A 25,407-nucleotide genomic window follows, 5' to 3' on the forward strand; every position below is an offset into this window, starting at 1 on the left:
TGGCTCACGAACCCTTGGGGGAAACCTTGGCTCTGCATTTTAAGAGTTTTGCCTGTTTGATATCAGGAGGCCCTGGGAGGCTCCTGCGTACCCACACTGCGTAAAGTAGTTCTCTTCATCTGCCAAGTAGAAGCCCCATTTTGTTCCAGAAATAAGCTGAAAGTGGAGCCCGACGGTGTGACTGCAGCAAACCAGGCCTGGCCTCTTTCCCACGCTTTAATTGGGGACCCAGGGCTCGATCTGAGAGGTGCTGTGGGTCGGGGATCCATGAGCTAGGGCGGGTGGTACATCGCGCGGCTCCTGGCTGTTCTCCAGCATCCAGGAGCTACGTGCGGGGCAGATTCTGGCTTCGGCTCCGGGCCGAGTTTGAAAACCCGGTCACTCTGTTCTTCTCCAGCACCAGAAAGGCGCAGTTCCCCTCGGGAGGGATAAGCCCAGGGTGATCTAGAGGAGGGTCTGGAGGGGTAGCTCTGCTGTTGCAGTGGAGTAGAGTGGGCAAGCAGTGGCTCAGATGGGCGCAGCGCCGCCCAGACTAGCCAAGCACAGACAGGGTTGCTTTGACTTGGCCTCAGTCAGCGTGTATAGAACCCCCAAGACACTTTCGCCTCAGCTGCAGGCAGAACGGAGCCACGCGCAGCCTGGGCCCTTTGCCCCTACGGGCGGATAAACCCTTTGACCTGGTCACTCTGTGTATTCCTTCTGGGACCTATCAGGTCAGAGGCGGCTTCTGTGTTGCTGCCCAGCGTGTCGCAGATGTCCATACTTGCGTCCATGGAGTCTCCGTCTGCCCTCGGTGCTTTGGCAGGAATCACAGTCGCCACCGCAGGACCCCTCTGCAACTTAACCAGCCTTGCTCTCGCTGCTTCAACCCAAAGGGAAGGGCCTGGAGCGGACGACATTCCTTGACGCTGTCAGGACAAACAGGCGCGCGACTGGTGCAGACCCTACTCCAGCACGCCCAGGACTGGCGCAGAGGCTTTCGCGTCGGGGTCGCAGCTAGAACTGCTCTCCCCAGAGCCTTGCCGGGAGGGAAGTAAAAACAAGACGTCCCGCCCGGTACCCCATATGTTACAACTGTACAGTTTCGATCCCTCCCTCCGCTTCCCGACCCTAGAGGGTTAAATCAGGAGGGTACAACGCCACCCCTTCCTCCTACTCCCCCTTCCCCCGCCCCGCCTCACCTTACCTTTAAAAAGTTAAAAAATGTCTGCAGTTGAAATCTCTTAAAGGGGCGGTGCTGGTGAACGAATACTCTTGGCACGAGTCTCTGAGAAGGCTGGCTAGGGGCGTGAGTTCGCTCCACCAGCACCAAAACACTGAAGAAAAAAAAAAAAAAAAAAAGAGCGAGAGAGAGGGGGGAAAAAGGAAGGGAAAAAAAGGGGGGGAAAAAGGCAGACAGACATACACTTTAGATAAGGACAATTAGTCACCAGTGAGACCCTGTAGGAAGAGAGGTTTAAATCAGAGGGATTTAATGAGGGTGCTCTGTGCCTTTCCTGAAGCCATGCCCTCCAGCAACTCCCGCCCCCCTGCGTGCCTAGCCCCGGTGGCTCTCTTCTTGGCTCTGTTGCTCCATCTCTCCCTTTCCTCCCAAGCTGGAGACAGGAGACCCTTGCCTGTAGACAGAGCTCCAGGTTTGAAGGAAAAGACCCTGATTCTACTTGATGTGAGCACCAAGAACCCAGTCAGGACAGTCAATGAGAACTTCCTCTCTCTGCAGCTGGATCCGTCCATCATTCATGATGGCTGGCTCGATTTCTTAAGGTAAGGCAGGGGCTTCAATGGATCATTTTTTAAAAAAGTAGCAACCCCCACCCCTTCCTATCCCCCCATTCCAAAGGGGGAAGAAGAAGAAAATAAGCCAAGCGGATCTCTCAAAGAGAAGAAAGGTTTTCCTCCTCCTGGAATATTTGCTGTGAGGCTGTAACTGGTGATTGAGAAAAGCAGTGTTTTCTATTAAGATGCACATGTTTGCAATGCAGAAGGCATTTCAGAAACTTACCAGTTATGACTGAAAAAATGTTGTGCTTACATATATCCACAATTAGCCTCCCCGTCTACTTCCGAAAAGAAACAAGAGGTTCAGGGCAGTTACAAAAGCGAAGAAAAAGGTCTCGAACAACAAAGACCCGAGAGGGATGGGTGTGTGTGTGTGTGTGTGTGTGTGAGAGAGAGAGTGCCTGTCTGCGTGTGTCTGTGAGTGTTTAAGCGGGGATCGCACGAAAGTGGAATTTTCCACGAAAGATCGTTTCGTCAGTTCTCTCCCACTCCCAGACAGAAAATGAATCTAAGCAGAGGCTTGAGTGGTGAGCAAGTTGGTTCGGATTTTTAATTTTATATCCTCCTCTGTCCTTTCCAGACTTCAGGACTTTTTAAGATACTTTTTATAGACCGAATGGTCCCCCCAGTCCCTTCTCCTTAAATCTCCTGCGATAACTGCATAGTTTAGTTTTTCTTTAAAGAAAAAAGAAAAAAAGTCCTCGCTCCGGTCATAGCGTATATAAGAAGAGCGGAAAGTGTCCTAGAAATACTCCTGGGATGTTTCGGAGATGTGAATCCAGCACTGGTGGATTAGGAAGCCGGGAGTTTTGTGATCATGGACCCTGCATTACTCTAGGGCTTGGACTCTAATTGGGCTCACTCTCTCCCCAGTTGTTACTGTTCAGCAGTAAGGCAACCACGATCCCTTCCCAACAGGGACAGAGTTGCAGTGTAAAAAAAAAAAAAAAAAAAAAGTCTACAATGTCGAATCCAAGTGTTGAGTTTAAAAAAATTCCCTCCAAATTAGAGCCTCAGCTGTGGGCTCCCTCGAAGAGCTCCGAGCGCTCTCAGTCTCACTTTTCTGTCCTGAGGCCGCGTCCGCGGCGCCTTTCCTGAATATCTTTCACTCTGCGAAATTCGAGTTTGCTTCTCGCGTGCGCCCGCCCCTCAGCTCTCCAGGTCTCCCGTGGCCTCGGCCAGGTCAGCGGACGCGGCAGGTAGCGGGAGGCGCTGTGTGGGGCGCTTCTTCCACGTGGAGCGAGCGTTGCGGGAGGACTGAGTGGTTGCTGTGGCCGCCGCCGAGGCCGTTTCGGTTCCTGCCCGCGCCTCCGCTGGGAGGGCGGGAACAGCTCTGCGCGGCCGGATTCCTCCTCGGAAGCTCTTCCGTGCAGCAGCGCGCGTCTGTGAGCTCGTCCGGGAGGTGGGGGGCGACTACACGCCCCACTTGCATCGCGCTTCTCTAGCTACGCGGACTCCTTCGGGGTTCTTCTGCTTCTCACCTTAAAAAGAACAACAACAAACTTTCATGTTCTCGCTGAATGCTTGTCGCAGAAAAGATTGTGGAAGGCGGCTTTTCGGGGAAGAAGCCTTGGCGGGGCGCATTTGCATTGGCTGTGCAGGCTTCCGGCTGGAAGGTTGTTGGAAACTCCGTTTCTGCGGGGCCGAACTCGCGCGGATGTCTCCTCGCCTGCTGTGGGCCCACACGACGCCCGATTGCGCCTGCCGGGTAACGCAGTGCCGGAGTCCTCGGCCAAGCGATCCTTCCGGCTACTGGACTTCTCCGGGCGGCCACGACTTTTGTTAGAAACTCTAAAATCGGAGTCTCTGTTTTTTTCTTTGTTTTCTCCTATCCACCGCCTTTAAGATACTCTTTAGTACCATTTGGATTGGATATTCAGAACCTGAAGCAGCAAAGCGTTAAAAATAACGTAGAGACCCGGAACTTAATAGCTGATGCCCTTAGCATCTGATTGCTCCTTCTCTACCCCTTCCCGAATTAGCAGAGTTTGGCTTTTGAAAAACCTATTTATGGAAATCCTGAACCTAAATAGGTGTAAATGGTATTCTGATGCCCCTCGAGTCTCCTACTACGCGCAGGTTCCACATTTCGGCAAACTTCATTTTCCTCAGAGCTTCTAAATGGCCCCAAGTGGGAAGGAGAAAAGATGGAGCCCAACCCGGGGGGTGGAGAGGAGAACGTTACCTTTCCTGAGATCGGGCTGAATTATTTCAGGGGCCAAAGAGGCATTGCTTTTACTGTGCAAGGCGGGGCTGGGGAGTGTTCTCAGAAAGGCAAGGATTTACCCCGGGCATTTCTCTTGCTCAGGGATTTGGGAGATGCATACAGTTGTTATAAGGTAGTGGAAAAGGAAAATCAGCTTTGGCATTAAAAAAAATCAACGTGACCTCAGGTGCCTGCTCTGAGAGAAAGAAGGCGGGTTTCACCTTCTCCATGGAGGTTGCGATGCCCCTGGGGCAGAGGAGGCATATCCCGTCTTTCAGCCCAGAAGTTTGGCAAAAATCGGAGCCCGGGGTCCGTGCGCTGCGCGTCTCCTCCAGGAGAGCTTTTCGGGCAGGGGCAGAAGCCTCGCAACTGCGCCTTAGTCCCGTGTTCTCAGCAGAAGGGTACCCCCCACCTTATGCACACACTGTTAACAAACACAATCTAACTCTTTGTAAATACTACCTTTGGTGAGCATCGTCGGGGTGCCTGAGGGAGGGGGCCACGACCAGTTGGGCGCCGGAGGCGTAGCTCCCGGAGCCCCACGGCCCAAGACTGGGCGGGCTGGGGCGCCAGGCACAACTCCACAGAGAGTGGGAAGAGGGCCTTGCTGGTGCCCCGCGCCCTCTCGCTTGTCCCCTGGATCCTTTCCATTCTCCTTCTCTATCCCTGCAGCTCCAAGCGTCTGGTGACCCTGGCCCGGGGACTTTCGCCCGCCTTTCTGCGCTTCGGGGGCAAAAGGACCGACTTCCTGCAGTTCCAGAATCTGAGGAACCCGGCAAAAAGCCGTGGGGGTCCCGGCCCGGATTACTATCTCAAAAACTATGAGGATGGTGAGAAACTTGCTCCCCACTCTTGTGGGGTGGGGGAAGTTTGGGGAGTGGGAGCGAGCAATCGATATGTGTGCGTGTGGGGTGCAGATTTGGCGGAGCGCCAGGTTGAAGCTCACCTGAAAAACTGGTAGCTGTAGGCGAGGGGAAACTGGAGTGCGGGATTCCTGACGTGATTACACGGAGGGGGCTCATCAGGTTGTCCTTGTCCAGGCTGCCGGCCTTTCTTGGGCGGCTGGGTCTCAGAGGCCAAGAACTAGTAGCCAAAACTTATGACTGGCTAGTCCTATAGGAGAAGGTGCAGTGGGTTTCTTGAGAAAATCCAGTCAGGCTCATAAAGGGGCAGGGTCACGTTTCCTTTCTAAAATTAAAGGAAGTGCCTTTCTGTTTTTCTTATTCTTTGCTTTCCTGAGATGAGGCTACGGAGGGCTTCAGCCTTTTTTGAATCCCACTCTAAAGTTTTCTGGAATAATCCTTTTTAGATTGGTCCATTGTTGGGAAGGTTTGAAACTTTTCACAGTGGGTTCTTCTTTAGACTGCCTAATCTCATAGTCGCACTTTTTTTTTTCTCAGTTTCAAAATGGGATTATAAATGCCAGCCTTTCCTGCCAGGATCAGATGAGTTAAGTGTTGGAAGGGCTTTTGAAAATGCCAGATCCTGGTCCAGTGTGAGAGGCCAATCTTTTTACATTTGAACAGTCTCATTTTTACTAGGGAAAAATGAAAGTGGTATTTAAGAAAATTGTTTAGAGGGTTTGGTGTTAATAACTATGCACTTTCTGTGTGGGTAGAGGAACAGAGTTTCTTTCAAATGGGCAAGATGGCAATTGATGGGTCTTCACCCACTGAGGTTGTTTAGATTGGGTAGAAGAGGCATTAGTGTCCATTCTTGGAGAGCTATCTCTGCCCTGTTGTCCCTTCTCATAAATGAGCTACAGTTTTATTTTTAAAGTGCTCAGGGACATGTTCTCAGAGCTTCCTGGATTTTGTTACATCTTGTCCTTATAAATCAGCAAAATGAGGAAAAGTCCTTGTATTTTCTGGGGCTTTCAATGAACGGGAATTCTGGAGAGTTTGGATCTATTTCAAGGTTGGCTGAGAAACCTTTTTTTTAAAGTGCCAGACTGGAGAAAGAGGGCAAGGCTGAGGCTTCTTGAGTTTGAATCCTGAATTAGACTTACTCTTTTACAACATTGGCTAAGAGTGTAGGTGTTTAAGGCTACATCTTTTCAAAGGTAAATATCATTGCTATAAAAATGTGGGTTGCCAGTAGATTTTGCTGTCACTCATCATAAAATGCTGAAAGGTAAAAGATAATCCTGAACAGCAGCTCTGATGGTAATTTGACCTGGGGCTTTATAGCTCCCAGGGTCACTGTCAGCTCTGTGTTCGGATACAAGAAGGGAGAATATTAATGGTTTTCCTGATGAAACAGCTCTTCTTTGAGTCCATTTGAACTACTTCCTCTTTAGTTTGTGAAAAAACTTGTAAGAGCCCCAGGGACCACTGTGGGAAAAAAAAAGACTATTATAAGTTTAGAAATTAGCCTTTTTCTCCCAAACTTGTACCTAGGATTGTATTACCTATTCATTGAGAGTGGGAGATATGCTTAAAATGAAGGATACAATTTGTTTCCCTTTGTACAAGGAGAAAGTGAGCATCATGGGGAGAAAGGATATTGGCAGAAGGCCGTGCCCCATAAAACTTCATAGAATTAGGAAAAAACCAGAAATGGAAAAGATCTAAGAGGTCATCTTCAGTCCTCCCACCACTTCAGGGTTCAGTACAGGATCATTCCATATGGAATCCTTTTCTTGTTTTGTCCAACATGGTATTAAATATCTCTAGGAGTGTAGTTTTCACCAATCCTGTGGGAGAGAGTTTTTTTGTCCCATAGGTTTTCACCGGTAAATTTTTCCTGAATTTTCCCTTTATATTCTCTAAATATTTGATTACTCCTCTTTGCATTTTTTTAGACATTTACCTTCAAAATAATTTCTTTGTTGTGTCAGCTTCAAAAAAAGGTTTCCTCATAGCTGTTCTTTATCTAGACTACCTGGATTTAATTCTTTTAAAACTTTCTTTAAAGTCAGTCCTTCCAGACACTAATCTGTTTTATTGCTCCTAGCTGAACTCCTTTTGATTTATGTCTCCTTGGTAATAAGATGCTCTGAACTATATCAGTATTTGAGGCCTTAGCACAGTTAAAGAGAGTAAGAATGCCCTGTTTCTGCCCTTTGATGCTCACATATCCTTAAATCAACCATAGTGTCTTTGTTGTTGCATGTTGCATTGCAGAATTAAAGGCAAAAATGGTTTTTGTATAGCCTCAGCAATTTTGCAAATGTTATACTTCAGTTGTCACTTTTAATCCAGTGATAACTGTCATCATAATGAGCCTCTTAAAATAATTAGGTCTTCTCAGTAGACAGCCCTGTAATAGGCATTTTGGCATAAGTACCTTATTTTTTAAAAAGGGGATGTATTGGCTTAAACATAATATAGAATAATAACATACATTTTGAATAATTAGATACAGCTACTGGCACATTATGAAATTGAGTGACATAGGGAATAGAATGTGGAATTTGGACTCAGAAAGCCTGTATTTCAGGCCTGGCTCTATCACTTATGAATATGTGGCCCTGGGCTTGCTGCTTCTCTGTAATATATGGATGTGATAATACCTGCTCTGCATTGCTTCTGGAGGGTTCTGAGAGGTATCTGTATAAAATATTTTGTCAACCGCAAAGCACTATGAAGGCTAAGTATTCCTACTTTTATTAAAGGCAGCTTCAGGAAATTTATAACATATATGTTTAATATTTTAAAGTGGGTTTAAGGAGTGAATAAGATGCGGTAGACCAAAGTTTATATAGAAGAAAGGAGATAGAATTAGGGAATTGTTTGAGAGGATTAAGAGAATGTAGGGAGAATTTTTAGGGAGAATTGTCTTTAAGGGATGGAGGTGAAGAACATAGGGTGGCTATTTTTTTTGTGTGGTAATGAAAGACGAGACTAATCTTTAGTTTTGTTATATACTAACATTAAAATGAACTGATAGTTCCAGCTTGGGTAACGTACACTTTTCTGGTTAATTCATTCATATTGCTACCTCGATGTGATTTTTTGTTGTTGTTTTCCCCTGAATTAATAGGGCAATTAACAAGTCATGTGGCTTATATTTTCCAAAAACTTTTAAAGCATATTAATGCAGCTGCATTTTCTCTTTCTAAAGTCACTGTTTGCATAAACTTTGGGAACTTCTCTAGTTAGTCCTTTAATACAGTTACCTATTCCACTCTTAGCGTAGGCAACTTGAACTTCATATAAACATGATGATGATGGAGGAAATAAAAAATAGGATTGTTCTTCATATTTTGGAGTCTTACCCTTTGCATCTCTATGGGTTGTTATGCTTTTCTTTCTCCTAACAAAGAAATCTTGGGTTAATCCTTTGTTCTTAAGTTTATTTTGCTACAGTCTGCCTCTCTTTGTTGTATATTCAGTGTGCTTTATTTGTATGCCTGTCTCTTTACTGCCATAACCATATCTTTAATCAAGATATATACCATTTATTATGCACATCAAAAGCCAGCTTAATATTTCTAAAATATCGTATTCATCATGTCACTTTTTTGCTGGAAAACTTTGATCATTTTTGGATTGCTTACAGAAAATGTTCATACTCCTCACCTTGGCATTCAAAGCCTTTTTAAATCTCAGCTTACCTTTTGTACCCTATGTTTTCATATAACTTTTATTACAGCCCAGCTTGATTTTCAGTTTCCTTAAAACACCTTTATCTCAACCCCCTTTGTTCAGCCATTCTATCTCTGCTTTAAATGCCTTTTTCTTGGGTCTGTTAAAATCTCACCACCCACTCCACCCAATTCTTGAAGACCCGTTGCAAATGCTCCTTATTTTCACAAGCCTTTCCTGAACAGGTCATTTCATAGTTATCTCTTCTTTCTCTGGACTATTGCCGTTCTTTCTCATTATGTTGTTCTTTTGGCCCCTTCTGCCTTGTTTTGCTTTTTAACTTTACATATATATATATATATATATGAAAAGTTAAACATATATATATATGTATTTTTGTTTTACCTTTTCAATTAGAATGCAAATTCTTTATAGGAAGGGACCATATCTAATTGTTGTATATCCTAAGATGTCTAGCATTATGTATGACACATAGTAGAACTTCCGCAAATATTTTTGGCTGCATACTAGGTTAAGAGCCTGTTAAAGGCACTGGAAAAATGGAGGTTACCAATGAAGAAATGAGTAAACACATACATAAAGATTCTATTCATTTTTCACCTTCAATGCATTTTCCCACGAAGTCCATTCTTAATATTTATTTTAATGACATACTTCATTATTTTAACTATGTACTCTTTATCTTTGGTAGTCTAAGTGTCTTGGTTTCATACTGTGCATTAAATCAACTTTACCACCTGATTTAAAGCCTTGCACTGGACCCACACTATTTTTTATTGTGTCTGTTTCTTCTTTGCCTTTACTTTTGCTTTTCTTGGTTAGCCTTACGTAGTTTCTACACCTAATTTTCCAGTTCCCAAATTAATAGTACCTTTTCACAAATTTAAATGTTTTTTCAATCTTCGTCTCCTGAAAATTTTCTCTTCTGAGAGCTTCTGAAATCCTAAATAATGAATGTGGAGTACACTTTGTAAACGTTAAGGCACTATACAACTATTATTATTGTTTTCCTTTCTCCAGGAAGTTTTCCTAGTTTTAGTAGAGGTGAGGTAGTTAATTCTTTATCTTTCTATTCCCATTCCATCAATCAAGACATATGACATAAGAACAGCACAACTGCCAAAATACATATTTGCCTTGAACTTATCCACGTTTCATTATCTCACTTTATTTTACATAAATGTTTCTTGAAATCCAATTACATTTAACAAGTGTTTATTGATTACCTGCTCTGTGTTTAGTTTCATGCTGGACAAAATGCAGATTATCAAATAAATAAAAGATACAGTCCTATATCAACATTAGAGCACAACAGTAATCATTGCTGTAGGCAAGATCCACTAATCAGTGTTAAAATAAGTAGGCGAAGTTTAAGGCAAAGCAGCGTATTTGCATAGCCTCAAAGCATCTCTCTCATAATGTTAATTAATTAATTAATTATTGTGGTGGTTTTAGCATATGACCACCAATTCTTTGATACTTTTAGGATGTGGAACTTCTGTTTTCCCCTTGAGTGTGGGCTGGATTTAACAACTTGTTTCTAAAGAAGAGAGTCTATAAAGCAGAAAATAGTAACTTTACAGTGGAGAAGCTGTCAGATACCATTTCAACAAAGTGATCAAGGTTAACATCAGCAGATAGGTCATGTTGATATCATGTATTCCCTGATATCATGTGATGAGAAGGGCACTTCACCTTTGTGATATTCTTTCCCCAAATCCATAACTCTCTGTAAATATGAGAAAACATTAGTCAAATTGAAGGATACTCTACAAAATACTTGACTTTTCCCCTTCAAAAGACACTGTCTCTGCTATCAATGATCTAATAGCTTGTTAGTGAGATAACATTTATAATGATAAAACTGAAGAGTAACACAAAGACAATATAGAATGAAGTGCTGAGTGGAACAAAATAGTTTGCCAGGATGTGACAGGAAAAGTAGAGATGAATACTGGCCAGACTTAGGTGGGAGTTAGGTTGGGCCTTGTGAAAGATACCTAGACTTTGGAGAAGTAGAGATGAGAGAGGACATTTCATTCAAGGGAAAGAGCATGAAGCAAAGCCTAAATATGTGTTTGGGCAATAAGGAGACCACCTGCCTAAATAGAAGGTACATGTTAGAAATTATATTAGTTCATGTTGCTAGAAGCATAACAGATTCTTTTTTATAGAAGCCTATTTGCATATTTTTTGTTAATTCAGTAATGTTTATAATTTTAAAATTATGAAAAGCACATATTAGAAATTATTCTAAGAAAAGCTCATATTTCTAGAATTATGTCTAATTTGAATTTTAAGAAGTGCTAATGTATTTTTGTTAGCTCCAAAATATGTAATTAAAAAAGAAGAAAGTACATGTGTGAGAGTAAAGGTTGGTTGGGTAAATCCAGATCAGATGATGAGAATGTTGAATTTTAAGCATAGTAAAATGGAATTGGCCCTATAGGAAAATAGAGGCTAAGTTCTTTTACTCCATTGGAGAGGGGAAGGACATGTTTTCAACATGGATAATGACCTTACCCTCTCCCATTCTTCTTTTCCAAATCATTGCACACGTTCATATACTCTAGCTAAAGTGTCTTATAACTGAACTTGATGAGGTTTGAGTTATGAAGCATGTTTGAAGGACAGAGAATTTAAAACTAAATTATTAATTTGTTTCTTATAGGGTATATAAAATAAAGGTTTTAGAATTTGCTTGATAATTTTTGTTACCCTTCCTTCTTTTACAGAGTAAAAACAGGCTACTACTTTGTAATATTTATTCATTCATGAGTTTACTCATTGAGCAGGCAGCTAGCTCCAGGCCCGTTTGATGCTGAGGCTGGGAGGCCCAGCTATGGTTGTCAAATTACATACTCCTGACCTCTTATCACTTCAGCAGCATCAGTCAAAAGCAGTTTCTAGAGATTTTTAGGCCAAGAAAAGCCTCCATTCCAAGGCCACTATTTGGCATTTCATGATTTGTCTGCCAGCAGCTTTAGAAGGATTTGACACAATTTAATATTGTATTAAAGGGTGTCAGAAATCACCTGAAGTTTTATATATGTTTTATTCTGCCTTTTGGAAACAAAGTGGGTGCATTTTCTGTAATGTTTGAAATTTGGTACCAGGTCCTGAGTGCTAGTTGCAGCTCCCTGTACCCCTGTGAATTTGAATGTGGTATCTAAAGATATAGTTATCATGCCATTTAGTCAGTTTAGTCATTGTGGATCTATATAGTGCTGGAAGTGGTAGAGAGGAGATCTGGAAACTCTGGCCTACTGCTTGTAGAGATGGCTTAATTAATTTCAGTGAATCAGAAAGTCTAGTAAATAGGCCTTCCAATCACAACCACATTTGTATAATTTATCACCTGATCATTGGGGCTAAAGGTAATCCACAAACAGTTATGTTTTCCTGTACAATACAAATTGTGCTACTGTTGCCAATACCAAATATCACTGTTTATCTTGCCATATTTATTTATATTCTCTCTCCTGTTCTCCCAAGGCCTCCTGGTGGGATGGGTACGTCATGGAAGAAAAGAAGTTTCTTTCAAAATTCCCTGGGCCTGTTTAGCCTGCCAGTCACATGGTCTGGGCTCGTAGTCAGGAGCCTCTTCTGAGAATCCTTCATCAAAATGGATTAAATGTTAAGACTCTTAACTTCTGTGCTTCTTAGTACCTTAATCAAGTTTTCAGCTGTCTAGGTCTATGAGGCAATGGATTGGAACTCTGAACAGTGTGTGTGTGTATGAGACAGAGAGAGAGAGAGACAGAGACAGAGATAGAGCATATGAATATATGAGTATGAAAGAATTTGGTGTGTTTTATTTTTCACACTTGTCCATGGTGGTGATGTAGGCAAAGTAAATACAATTTGTAGACTAGTGGCTAATACTATAGAACATATAGATACCTTGTTGAACTCCTTTGTCTTTTGGTTTCATGATCAGTTTTCTTCACTTTAGTACAGTGAAAAGCAGTGTAATTTTGCTTAATTCAATACATGTTTTTAAAATTATAAACCAAATGCCAAGTTTAGTCTAGATACTGGGGCTACCCAAGAGGAATAGAACATGAACTGTACTCTCAAAGTGCTCTGGTCTTACATATTCAATAGAATTTCTCAGTGGTCTTGAGTATCATCACTCTACTTTAGTCAGACTAATCTTTGCTAAGTCTTTCCACTTTGCTCATAGTATACCCTCTATGAGCCTATATCCTTAAACACTCATTTTCTGTCTTGAATTAAAATTTTTACTTGTCCTTCAAAGCTCTGCCCAAGTCCCCTGTTTCATTAAGCCTTCTGCTGAGCCAATCCTCATTAATCCTCTCTCATTCTCTAAATTTTTCTGAAATTCTGCTCTGAATACTTGATCTAATTTAGTCCAAGTGCCCCAGAATTTATGTTTGATTGACTTAAGCAGACATCATTTTTGTCTCTAGGAATTTACAATCAAAACACACTGGGATTGACATACACATAAAAATCCATATAGATAACCATCATCACATTGCATGGAACAGACACATTAAGTCAAACAAAAATTTATGTTATTTACAAACCTTAATGCATGTGTTTTGCTTTTTGTGTGGTGAAGAATGAAGAGTGAAAAATATAAGCTGCATATTTAGAAAAGATGGGGTACATATCTGTATCTACATGTTTGTATTGAGGGAGTTGGGGATTAAACCAGTACCTTATTTTTTACATGCTCTGGAAAGGCAAAAACACCTTGAAAGATGGAAGATGAGAATGCAAAAGTTAAATTGCTCAGATTTGGGTCATTATCTTTGAAATACTATGGAAGAATGGATGTTCCCCCTGCAGCTTAATAATAGTAATAGTATAATAATATTACCTAACATTGTTGGGTGCTTCTTATGTGTCAAGTACTATTTTAAGGAATTTACATAGATTAACATTTAATCCTCTTATCAACCCTATGAGGAAAGTAATATTTTCCCATTTGACAGATGGGGAAACTGAGGCACAGAGTGGTTAAATAACTTGCCCAAGGCCACCTAGGTAAAGAGTTGGGGAGCAGGGACTCAATGACATCACCCATTAAACCTGAAGGCTTAAGCGGAGCCTGTGTTAATGAACTTGTTTTTCTACTAACTAAATGTGTCATTGTGCAAGTTGTTAACCTTCCTGAAGCCTTCCTTATCCACAAAATGAAGAAAATGGACCACATTGTCTGTTTGTAGCATCTAATTCTGAGATTCTGTGAGTCAAAGATCTCAGACATACAAGGCATGTAGGAAATAATAGCAATGGGAACAAGATAGGATATATTCAAACGTTAAAGGATGTAGAACAAGCTGTAAGGGTTATAGAAGTTCAGAGAAGGAGATTAAGTGAGAGCTGGAGTAGTCAGGACAGGTGCCTAGGAGGAGGGAGCTTGACCTGGCCTTAAGGGTAAATAATAATAATGCTAATAACAGCTACTGTTTGTTGAGTTCTTACTGTGTTTACATATGGTATCTCATTTAATTCTTAAATCAATCTGTTGACAAACGTGTGAGCATGCACGTGTGTATGTGTGTGTATATGAAGAAATAGGGACTCAGAAGAGACATGTGACTTGCTTAAGGTCATAAGATCAGTAGTTAGTACAACCAGGATTAGAACCCAGTCCTATTCTCTCTTCACTGTGCTTAGATAAGAGGGATCCAGTCTTTGGTTCATTCACTATTTCATTTATTCATCTATTCATCTATCAGGCACTCAAAAGCCCTATACTAAGTATCATGGAGCAGTAAAAAAAATGTGTGCCATAGACCCTCCCTCAAAGGTCTAGTGGGTTAGGACACAAAATAGTTGTTAGGAAAAACAGCAAAAGAATAATCACAGGGAGACACATGAACAATTGAAAGAGATGATTGTCACACTTTATGACATTTGAAGGAATAGGACAGAAACTGATCCAATGGAATAGAACTTATTAGTTCTATCCAATGGGATAGAACTATTTTGGAAGCAGATGAATTGAAAATAATACTAGAAATGGATCAACAGTGTCATTGATGTAAGGGAAATAGCAGGAAAAAAAGCAGAAAAATAAGAATATTTGAAAAAGTTGTTGGAAAGTTACCATTAAATTATTGGGCAATTTTAGAATTACTTTGTTTTTATTTATATACTAGAACCATACTCTGCATTTTTCTTCTTTCAAGTTCTGAGGCCAGAGAAACCTTGTGAAGGATAAAGGGGACTGATAAGGGTGAAGTTTCAAGAAAACCCTTCCTTCATACCTCTCTTCCTTATCTTTCTCTTTGAAGTGAGAGTTTGTTAAACTCAAGTAGAGATCACTTTTATAGCCATTTAAAATGAAGAAACTATGCAGCAAAGAGGTTATATATTCTACACAAAGTAAGTAACTGTGCTGGTAAGTGGCAGAGCTGTGGCTGGATCCAGGACAGTCTCACTCTGAAGCTGGTGATTTTCACCACCCCCATTATAGCATAACAGCACAATATTCCTCATTCTTCTACCAAGACAGCTTCAAAGGCCTTTCCTCTAGGGGTTTATATTAACTTGAGTCTGATTTGAAAGTTTGAGAATGGGGCTAAATGAAAATTATGATTGTTTACCTCATGGCTCTTTTCATCTGGTTTGGGCAGTCTTCATCTCCCATCTATTCTGTCATCTCTCTCTAAGGAAAATGGGTTCCCTTTCTCCAGCCTCTCTTCATCCTCCTGCCTCATTAATCTTTCTGAAGCTCCATGTTCTCCTGTCACTGCCTAGCTAGAAACCTTCAGGGTTATCCCTTGTCTAACTTAAATCCTCCTCATTCTCCTCCAGTTTTCCAAGGCCCTCTAGAGTCAGCCCACCTTCCTTGGCCAGCTTCTTCTCTCCTCTTCCCCACAGGAACCTGAGTTTATTCACAAGCAGATGGTGTAGCTTCCTGTCACAGAGCTCCTACTCACTCTGCCATTCTCTTAATTTCTAACCCTCTGGATTTCTCACTCCATCATCTGTCTGCCCACTTTTTACCCACTTCTAAATTCTTCCTGCCTTTCAGAACCCTGCTCAAATTTGTCCTCCTTCTCTATGAATTCTTCACGATCTCATTTATTCATTCATGAAGTGTTTATTGAGCCTGAATTTCCAAGGTATTTGTTGTATAAAAATCACTCTTTTGGCTATTTTCATATTCTGCCTCAATGTTCTCAGGTGTCTTTTTGTGTATGTTCATGTAGACTTGGCTCAACCCCTAGATTATACGTCACTGTGACAGCAGTGATTTTATCATTTTTGTTGTTGCTACAACATCTAGTAGCTGTCTTTTGCCTAGTAGTTCTTCAGTGTATACTTGTTGACTGATTATTTACCATTTATTGGGTAGCTTAATACACTAAAAAGAATAATAGCTCTTCCATTCATTGTTTCTGCTTTTTAAAAAATTCATAGTCTATTTCTGGTTAATGCTTAACTTCCTTATTCATATTTTTACTTTTAAAGTTTTAGACTTTTTATTTATTTTATTAATACCAATGAAATGCATGCTTATTAATATAAATGTAATAATACATATATCATAGATAGAACCACTTTTAACAGTCTGGCATGTACCTTTTTAGACCTTTTTCTGTGCATACATATGTATATAAAAATTTAAATGTGTAAGTGGAATTGTATTTTTGTACAACTTGCTTATCTAGATAAGCTTTTAGTCAGAGATTATGGGCTGTTTTTCAGTGGCTAAAGAATAATCCATATGTGGATGAGTTGTAATTTAACCATTCTTTCTAATTCATTGGTACTTTTTTGCAAGAACTTCTCTGTTTGCTATTTGTCTGTAGTTTCTAACAAAGCAGTGCTGTAGAATCATATCTTTTTTGTATTGGAACTTGATCTAAATTATTTATTTTCCCCAATGTCTTTTTAACCACCCTTATCCATTTTAATCCTTTTAGCTATAATGCATTCTTTGAACAAATGTCAAGGAAACAGTCACAGCAAAACTAACCCTGTGCATCAAAGTACAGTTTTCTTTTGTAAAACAAGTGATTTTAAAAGTTTTGGATACAGATAGAAAGTGACACTAAAAATATTTTGACTTTTTTGTTCAAATAGTATATCACTGTGTGATTTGAAAGAAATCCTAGCTGTCACTCATCTTGTTAAAGCTACTCTGTGAATTTGAATACTACTCAGCCAAAGAAGAGACATTTATAAAGACCTCACATAATGTTTTGTGAGAAACAGACTAAAGAAGGCAGAAGTAGCCATTTTTGAATAGCTCCCTAATCAGTTTGCAGGAGAAAAATAATCACACTTTACATTTGTAATGTTCTTTAAAATTTAAAGAACTATAGAACTATAGAACTAAAGAATAATAGAACTATAGAATTATAAAAACTCCTCTGATCCTCACAGGAGCTGTGTATAGTAAGTTTATTTTAAATTTTGGCATTTCTATATTATAAATGAGAAAACAGACTCAAGGAAGTTGCTCAGAGTAATACAGCTTTTAAGTGGCAGAACTGGGATTAGAACTCAGTACCTCTGTCTTCAAGCCTGATACTCTTAAATGAGGTATACACAGCTAGTGATAATCCCTCCACTCTACTTCAGTGAACCAGGTGGGTACTTGTGTTCTGCAGTGTTTGGGCCAATCTGAAATAGGAAGGCTAGAATGGGCCTGTTGTTTCTCTGTGAGAGGCTGTGTTTGCTTGTAGGTGTGCTAGGCTCTAGTTTAGTCCCAGATTCTTTTTGAACTGTTCTTTATTGACAAACTTCTGGACAGGCTGCAGGATGCCATTTTTGTAGATTTGACACCTGAAACTCAGACTCCTTTGAGACTGGAATCCAAACCCAGGGTCAGGTTAGAACTAGTCCAGAGAATGGCACAGAGGGGACTTTTGAGAGTACTCTGTGGATGCCAGTATCACTGAGGAGACTTCCAACAAAGAATTTAAAAGCCTTTTAAGTTCAGACATTCATTAGCTATCACGGTGCATCCAGTGAGAGGGTTTCATTTACCACAGAGGAGGCCCGTACTGAGTTAAGCAGAGGAGCTGGAAATAGAACATGAGCTTTTGGTGATAGTCACTAAACCATGCACACTTTAAAAAATGTTTGTAATCACCATTGAGGTGAATCTCTGTGTATCTCTCAGTGCCCTAATAGGTACACTCTTTTCATCTGGGTGTTTATTTCTTTGCAATTGTTGAAAAAAAAAAAAAAACCAGACTGTGGACTTATTTCCCTGGCCATTATGAATCCTCTTGGAGGAGTAGACTCAGGTTAAATTCACTGAGCTGTAGATTCAAAAGAAACTGTAGTCCAGGCTTAGCCAAGTTAAAACCCATAGGTGAAACTAAACATAACTTGAAACCATTAGAAAAATAAATGCTGTTGTTTCATAGAACAATTGTAGAAGCAAATGAATGATACCCCAGTCCAAAGGTCAGGATTTTCAACAGCTTGCAGCAGAAAACTTACACTTATTAAATGTCTTCACTAGGGGTTTTTGTGTTAGTGGATGACTGAGGTCTTTTGTTTCTTCTGTTTCCCTCATGGCAATAAAGTTGAAATTTAGAAAGCTTTCAAAATGAAATTTCTCATAGAAGTTATAACCACAGGTTTTAAGTTTTCATCACCTAAATGTGGAACAGAACAATTGAAAATTTGGGGGGAGGGGAAAAGAGGTTTGAGGACACATGTGGTGTGTATCAAGAATCAGTGTAAATCAGGAAGGTGTGGTAAGGGGGATTTCCTGTGTTACAGAACTGCTGAAATAGTGCTCCCCCACCCTCCATCAATACATTCCAAATTAAGGTGCTGGCCTTTTCTGACACCTTGCAGAGATGGTGCCCCTTACCTGACACACTGTAGTTTCCTTGAAGCTTCAATCAACAGTTGGTTGCTAAGAGAGCTCATCCTGGGGATAATGAGTTCTTTGGTTGTGTCCTTTCTTTTGTACCTCATGAGTTTGGCAGGTACCTACCTGTAGGATGGGGCCAGACTAGTATTTTGAGTCTGTTCTTTTTTATCCCTGCTATAGGACAATTCATTTCCAGTTTTCCAGGTCTGATAATAATAACTACCAATTATCGAGCACTTATACATCCCAAGTACTGGGCCAAAAGCTCTTCAAAGGTGATCAGATTTTTTCCTCACAACCCCTTGAAGCAGGTATAAACTGTCCCATTTGATAGAAGCTTAGAGAAGTTAGTGATTCTGGCTGCATTCCCCTAGCTAGGGGAGCTTTAAAAAAATGTTGGGTCCTAGGCTAATTAAATCAATCTCTGGTGGAGCCAAGGCATTGTGATTTTTAAAAATCTCCCCAGATGGTCTAAAGTGTACACCATGTTAAGAACCTCTGGGTGGAGTGATTTGCCTAAGGTATTTCAGCGCGTTTGTTGTGGAGTTCAAGTCTAGACAGTCTGAATCTAGAGACCAGGTATAGCAACTCTACTGAAGTAAAGCCTAAACTTTAATGTGCATGTGAATCGCCTGGGGATCTAGTAGTTAAAAATGAGATTCTGCTTTTCTAACAAACTCCCAGTCTTGCCATGCTGCTGGTCTGGGGACCACATTTGGAGGAACAAGGCTTTCCTACTGGTTACTAATATTAATACTTATGGTAGCCAGAAGGGGGAAATGTTCACTGAAAGGCAGCAGCAAGATCGGGAGCTGGGAGGGGCTTCTCATCCATTTTACTTTAGTAGTGATGGCAGGGATCATGGGTTGATTATGTAAACTTTTCAGGGTTTTCCTAGGGCTAAATAACCTGTTTCAGGTTATTTCCCTGTTCCTGAGATCCTTGGAAGTTTAAGACTGTGGCAAAACTAGTAAAACATCACTTGTTGAGGTGTTTTCATTTGTTAGTCATGTAGAGATGTGGGTTGTAACTGTTCAATTGGTCACCTTTCAAAACCCTCTCCTCCTCTTTTTTTAGGGAGGCCGAAACAGGAGTTCAGGCAAAAAATCCACAAATTTTCAGTTAAATGCTCATTCAATAAACATTTATTAAGCACTTACTGTGTACCAGCATTGCAATATGCTCTCCCAAAGGATACAAAAACGAATGGACATAGTCCTTGCTCTGATAGAACTCACAGTTTAGTGGGAAAAATGTCATATACAATAGATAATGATGTGATGGAAATACAAATAGATAAATTACAGAGGAAGAAGCAGTAAACTTCACCTGAAGTAGTTGAGGAAGACTTCATTGGTATCACCGTTATTATTTGATTGTTATAAATGTTATTATTTCTGATTGTTTTAAATATTTATAGGAGTTTAGGTTATTCGACCATTGCTGAGATTTCTTAACGTTTCCTCTGTATTACATAATGGTTTTATAATTTTGAGATTAAGGGTGTAGATGATTCTCATCAATTACATGCATGAAAAAATTGACATTAAATGTATTTTCTTCTGGAAACAACAATATTAGTAACATCATCAGCCTACCTTTATTGAGCACTTCCAAGGTGCTATAAGCATTGTCTTATTTAATCTTTTTAAAATAGCTTTATTGTTATATAATTCACATTCAATACAATTCACATACCACTTAAAGTATACACTTCAATGGCTTTTAGTATATTCACAGAGTTGTGCAACCATCACAATCACATTTTCATCACTACAAAAGGAAACCTCACATCCTTTAGTTATCTCCCCCAATCTCCCCCATCCCCCAGATGGAGGCAACCACTAATATACCTCTGTCCCTGTGGGTTTGCCTATTCTGGGTATTTCATATAAATGAAATTACTCAATAGGTGGTTCTTTGGGAATAATTTCTTTAACTTAGCATAATGTTTTAAAGGTTCATCCTTGTTGTACATATATCAGTACTTCATTTCTTTTTATTTCTGAACAATATTATACTGTATAGATATACCATATTTTGGTTATCCCTAAAAGAATGTTTCTTTTAGTTCATGAGTATAATGAAACCTTTTTTTTCTTTTTAACATCTTTATTGGAGTATAATTGCTTTACAGTGGTGTGTTAGTTTCTGCTGTATAACAAAGTGAATCAGCTATACATAAACATATATCCCCATATCTCCTCCCTAGGCGTCTCCCTCCCACCCTCCCTATCCCACCCCTCTAGGTGGTCACAAAGCACCGAGCTGATCTCCCTGTGCTATGCGGCTGCTTCCCACTAGCTATCTATTTTACGTTTGGTAGTGTATATATGTCCATGCCACTCTCTCACTTTGTCACAGCTTACCCTTCCCCCTCCCCATATCCTCAACTCCATTCTCTAGTAGGTCTGTGTCTTTATTCCCATCTTACCACTAGGTTCTTCATGACCTTTTTTTTTTTTTTCCCTTAGATTCCATATATATGTGTTAGCATACTGTATTTGTTTTTCTCTTTCTGACTTACTTCACTCTGTATGACAGACTCTAGGTCCATCCACCTCACTACAAATAACTCAATTTTGTTTCTTTTTATGGCTGAGTAATATTCCATTGTATATATGTGCCACATCTTCTTTATCCATTCATCCGATGATGGACACTTAGGTTGCTTCCATGTCCTGGCTATTGTAAATAGAGCTGCAATGAACATTTTGGTACATAACTCTTTTGAATTATGGTTTTCTCAGGGTATATGCCCAGTAGAGGGATTGCTGTGTTGTTTGGTAGTTCTATTTTTAGTTTTTTAAGGAACCTCCATACTGTTCTCCATAGTGGCTGTATCAATTTACATTCCCACCAACAGTGCAAGAGTGTTCCCTTTTCTCCACACCCTCTCCAGCATTTATTGTTTGTAGATTTTTTGATGATGGCCATTCTGACCGGTGTGAGATGATATCTCATTGTAGTTTTGATTTGCATTTCTCTAATGATTAATGATGTTGAGCATTCTTTCATGTGTTTGTTGACAATCTGTATATCTTCTTTGGAGATATGTCTATTTAGGTCTTCAATAAGTGGTGCTGGGAAAACTGGACAGGTACATGTAAAAGTATGAAATTAGAACACTCCCTAACACCATACACAAAAATAAACTCAAAATGGATTAAAGACCTAAATGTCAGGCCAGACACTATCAAACTCTTAGAGGAAAACATAGGCAGAACACTCTATGACATAAATCACAGCAAGATCCTTTTTGACCCAGCTCCTAGAGAAATGGAAATGACAACAAAAATAAACAAATGGGACCTAATGAAACTTAAAAGCTTTTGCACAGCAAAGGAAACCATAAACAAGACCAAAAGACAACCCTCAGAATGGGAGAAAATATTTGCAAATGAAGCAACTGACAAAGGATTAATCTCCAAAATTTACAAGCAGCTCATGCAGCTCAATAACAAAAAAACAAACAACCCAATCCAAAAATGAAACCTTTTTGATGCAATGCTAAATGTCCTTCCTGCCTGTTTGACTGCCTTTGGTATTTCTTACTTTTCCTTTGGTCTTATTGTTGCTGTCCTAGTCTAGACCATCTACTAAAATGGCAATCTCTTTTTTTTTAATTATTAAATTTTACTGGAGTATGGTTGCTTTACAATGTTGTGTTAGCCTCCACTGCACAACAAAATGAATCAGCCATACACATACAGATATCCCCTCCCTTTTGGACTTCCCTCCCATTGGCAATCTCTTAATTGGTGTCAGTGGCCCTAATTTCTTTGAAAGAAAGACAATAAACAGTTCTTGAGCACCTACCCTCTGCAAGGCACTTTATATTATATCTCATTTAATCCTTACCAGGCAGGTTTTCTCATCACTTCAAGTTGAGGAAGCTGAAGTTCAGGGAGGTTAAGTAACTTGTCCCAGCTTTACAACTAGGACTTGACAGAGTCAGAGTTTATGATTCTAAAATCTATGTTTTTTCAACAATACGTGGTTGCTTCCAGTACATTTTAGAATTTTATCATATCTAGTTCAGTGATGCGTACATAGTGGGTGGTCAAAAATGCTTGCTTACTTGTATTGAATTCCTGTTTTAACACATCCTTACAGCATTTAAAAGCCAGAGAAGGACTAATGATCCTCTTACTATAAAATAATGATGCCTAAGGACTCACTCCACACTTCATCTTAGAGTAGACCTCTGTCCCTGGTATCTCTGCCCTTCAGTGTGTGGTGGTGTTTTTTAAAATCACTATATACCCTGTGCCAAGCACAGGCCTGGCACATAGTAGGTGCTCGATAAATATTTGTTGAAAGAATAATGAATGAGTTAGGTTGTAATGGTCTTGAATCCATCAAAATTGAAAACGAAGGTCTTTAATTCACATACCTTGAGGGTAGTTGTCCTTCCAGTGGTTGTTTCTGGATCTGTGTTTGCAATCACCCCAGAGACTACAGAGAATCTATGAATCTAATGTAATAAAATATTCACATGCAGAAAATAGAGATCTTGAGGAGTTACAGCTTGCATGTGAAGAAGGAGCCCTCACATCTTGAGAGTCTTGCTGTCTTAGAGCAAGCTTGTTTACTCAGAAGGAAAAAAAAAATACAGGGAGAAACTAAAACAGACAAAAGCTAAATGGACAACTCTTAGTAATGGGATCATATCCTGGATTCTGTTCCCAGCCTGGCAGCTGATTTACTTGGCTGCTTCCAGCCCCTGGCTTACTCCCCCAGTAGTCTCATTTGCTTTACTAGTATAGGAGAGGGCTGTGGTGGGGACATGGAGTGAGCATTGTGAAACCTTGATGACATTGGTAGGCTGATGAGTTACCACCATAGAGACCAGTGTCATGCTCATCCTTTGGCAGTCTTGGTTTTTTGGAAATTGGAAGGGCTCTGGAAATACCTGTGAGCATAGTTTGAAAAGTGAAATTTTCTTGAGAATGAAGGAATATAGGGTGGGTTTTTGTTTTATGAATATTAACTGTTGATCCCTTTTCTGGGGTTTTTAGTCATGGTCAGGAGTATTTGGAGATGAAGGAATGCTATTCTTTTATCTTTTGTTTGTTTGTTTGTAACTGCTTAATACTTGGGAATTGATGAACTAAAAGTAATGATTATGTGCCATTGGGCCAATACCATTTCCAGTATACCAAGGCCATTTGGGAACCAGTTGTAAAAGGCATTCCTTGAGAGACGAAATTGGACTGGGATTTGGGATTCGATCGTCGAAGACAATCTGAGAGTTAACTTGAGAGTTAAGTCAAGGAGTTTGGGTTTTATCCTTTAGATAACAGAGAATCAAGGAAAGATTGTGATTAACAAAATTATATGTGATATTTCAGGAAGATTTATTTCATATCTCCTTACAGAACAGAACAGTGGTAGATTCCTAGCTGCAGAGGGACCAAGGAGAGGCTAGTGAAGATATCCAGGAGTGAGATGTGGACAGATTACATTAGTGAAGCAGCAGTGGGAAAGAAAAGGAATAGTTAGGGAGTCATTACAAAGGAAAAACTGACAGGACATAGTAATTGATTTGATATGGATAGTATCCTTTGCAATTACTTTGTGCTGTAGTTCTAACATGAAAGGGAGACTTTTTTTTTTTTAAGAAAAGAGATTCATTGGGATCAAACAGTGCTTATAAACTGAGGGATTAATAGCACTGGCATGGGCCAAACTTAATTTTAAAAAATTTAGTCAATGCAAAGCAGGCTTTTGGTTGTCAGTTCAACTGGAAACAATTCCCCTTTTCACTTCTTTTTTTTTTTTTTGCCTGACTTTTCTTTCAAAAGTCAAATAAAGCCAGACAGTTGGATAGTTGAGGATGGGGTTAAAAATGTTTTCTAAGTATTTGTACATAAACAGAAAGCACTTTTGTATTTTTCAGCCTTCCCCAGGTATTTGTGATGTATCTGTGTGACAGTTATGAATCTAGTTAACGTATAGGGGGAAAATCTTTCCTGTAGGTAATCTGCGCTCTTAAACCTGCCCCTTTGTCCTACAGTTATATATTCTTGCTTATAAATAGGGACTAGGTGAGTGAGTGGATAGCTCAGTTAATTGTCATCATCGTCATCGTCTTTGTTGTTATCATCATATAGCTATTTTTATTACTAATGACTTGTATTAAACATTTCATGTGAGTCAGACATTGTACCCACATTATAACTACTATTTTATTTAATTCTTATAACCATCTTATGAGGTAGGCACATTTTTATTATGGGCACAGATGAGGAAACTCAGGCTCAGAGTTGTTAAATAACTTGTTCAAGATCACACAGCTAGTAAGTGGCAGAGCAAGGACAGGAAAAAGAGATCACTTTAACTCCAAATCTCTATTATACATGCCAAAACATTTCCAAGTGCATCTCCAGCAGACATGTGGGGATCATCAGTTTTAGAGCTAAAAATCAACAGCATAATATTATTATATCTCCTAAAGAGAAATCTGGTTATAGGAGCAAGGAATTATTTACAAACTGTTTGACATAATTTTTCTAGGTGCCTATCATTTTGCTATATAGTGAACCGATTTCAATAAGTCAGTGACTAATAGTAATGAGTTACTATCTGCCCAGGTAGGATTTAAAAAAAAATGGTAAAAAACATATAACATACAGTTTACCATCTTAGAGCTAATATATTTGAATTTAGTAAAGTTGAAGAATACAAAATCAACATACAAAAATCAGTTGCATTTCTATACACTAACACTGAAGTATCCAAAAAGGAAATTAAGAAAACAATCTTATTTACAGTAGCATCAAAGAGAATAAAATGCTTAGGAATAAACTTAACTAGAGAGGTGAAAGATGTTTCACTGAAAACTACAAAACATTGATGAAAGAAATCAAAGACACAAATAAATGGAAACGCATCCTGTGTTTATGGATCGGAAGACTTAATATTATTAAAATGTCCGTACTACCCGAAGTGATCTGTAGATTGAATGTAATCCCTATAAAATCCCAATGGCATTTTGGCATCTATTTCTATATAGAAATAGAAAAAACTGCCCTAAGAGTCATTTG

At 39.8% G+C, this 25,407-nt stretch overlaps 1 protein-coding gene across 3 annotated transcripts in view; it reads left to right on the plus strand.

The window, feature by feature from the left end:
• Positions 1-1,474: 1,474 nt before the first annotated feature.
• The window catches only part of HPSE2 (heparanase 2 (inactive)), a 626,127-nt gene continuing 602,194 nt past the window's right edge, over positions 1,475-25,407 (plus strand). For all 3 annotated transcript variants that reach the window (XM_036829640.1, XM_036829641.1, XM_036829642.1), the window contains exons 1-2: positions 1,475-1,764; positions 4,658-4,815. In XM_036829640.1, the coding sequence (XP_036685535.1) occupies positions 1,475-1,764; positions 4,658-4,815 (448 nt within the window). The remainder of the gene's footprint in view (positions 1,765-4,657; positions 4,816-25,407) is intronic.

This window comes from Balaenoptera musculus, chromosome 16 (genome assembly GCF_009873245.2).
Source record: "Balaenoptera musculus isolate JJ_BM4_2016_0621 chromosome 16, mBalMus1.pri.v3, whole genome shotgun sequence".
Taxonomy (NCBI): Eukaryota; Metazoa; Chordata; class Mammalia; order Artiodactyla; family Balaenopteridae; genus Balaenoptera; species Balaenoptera musculus.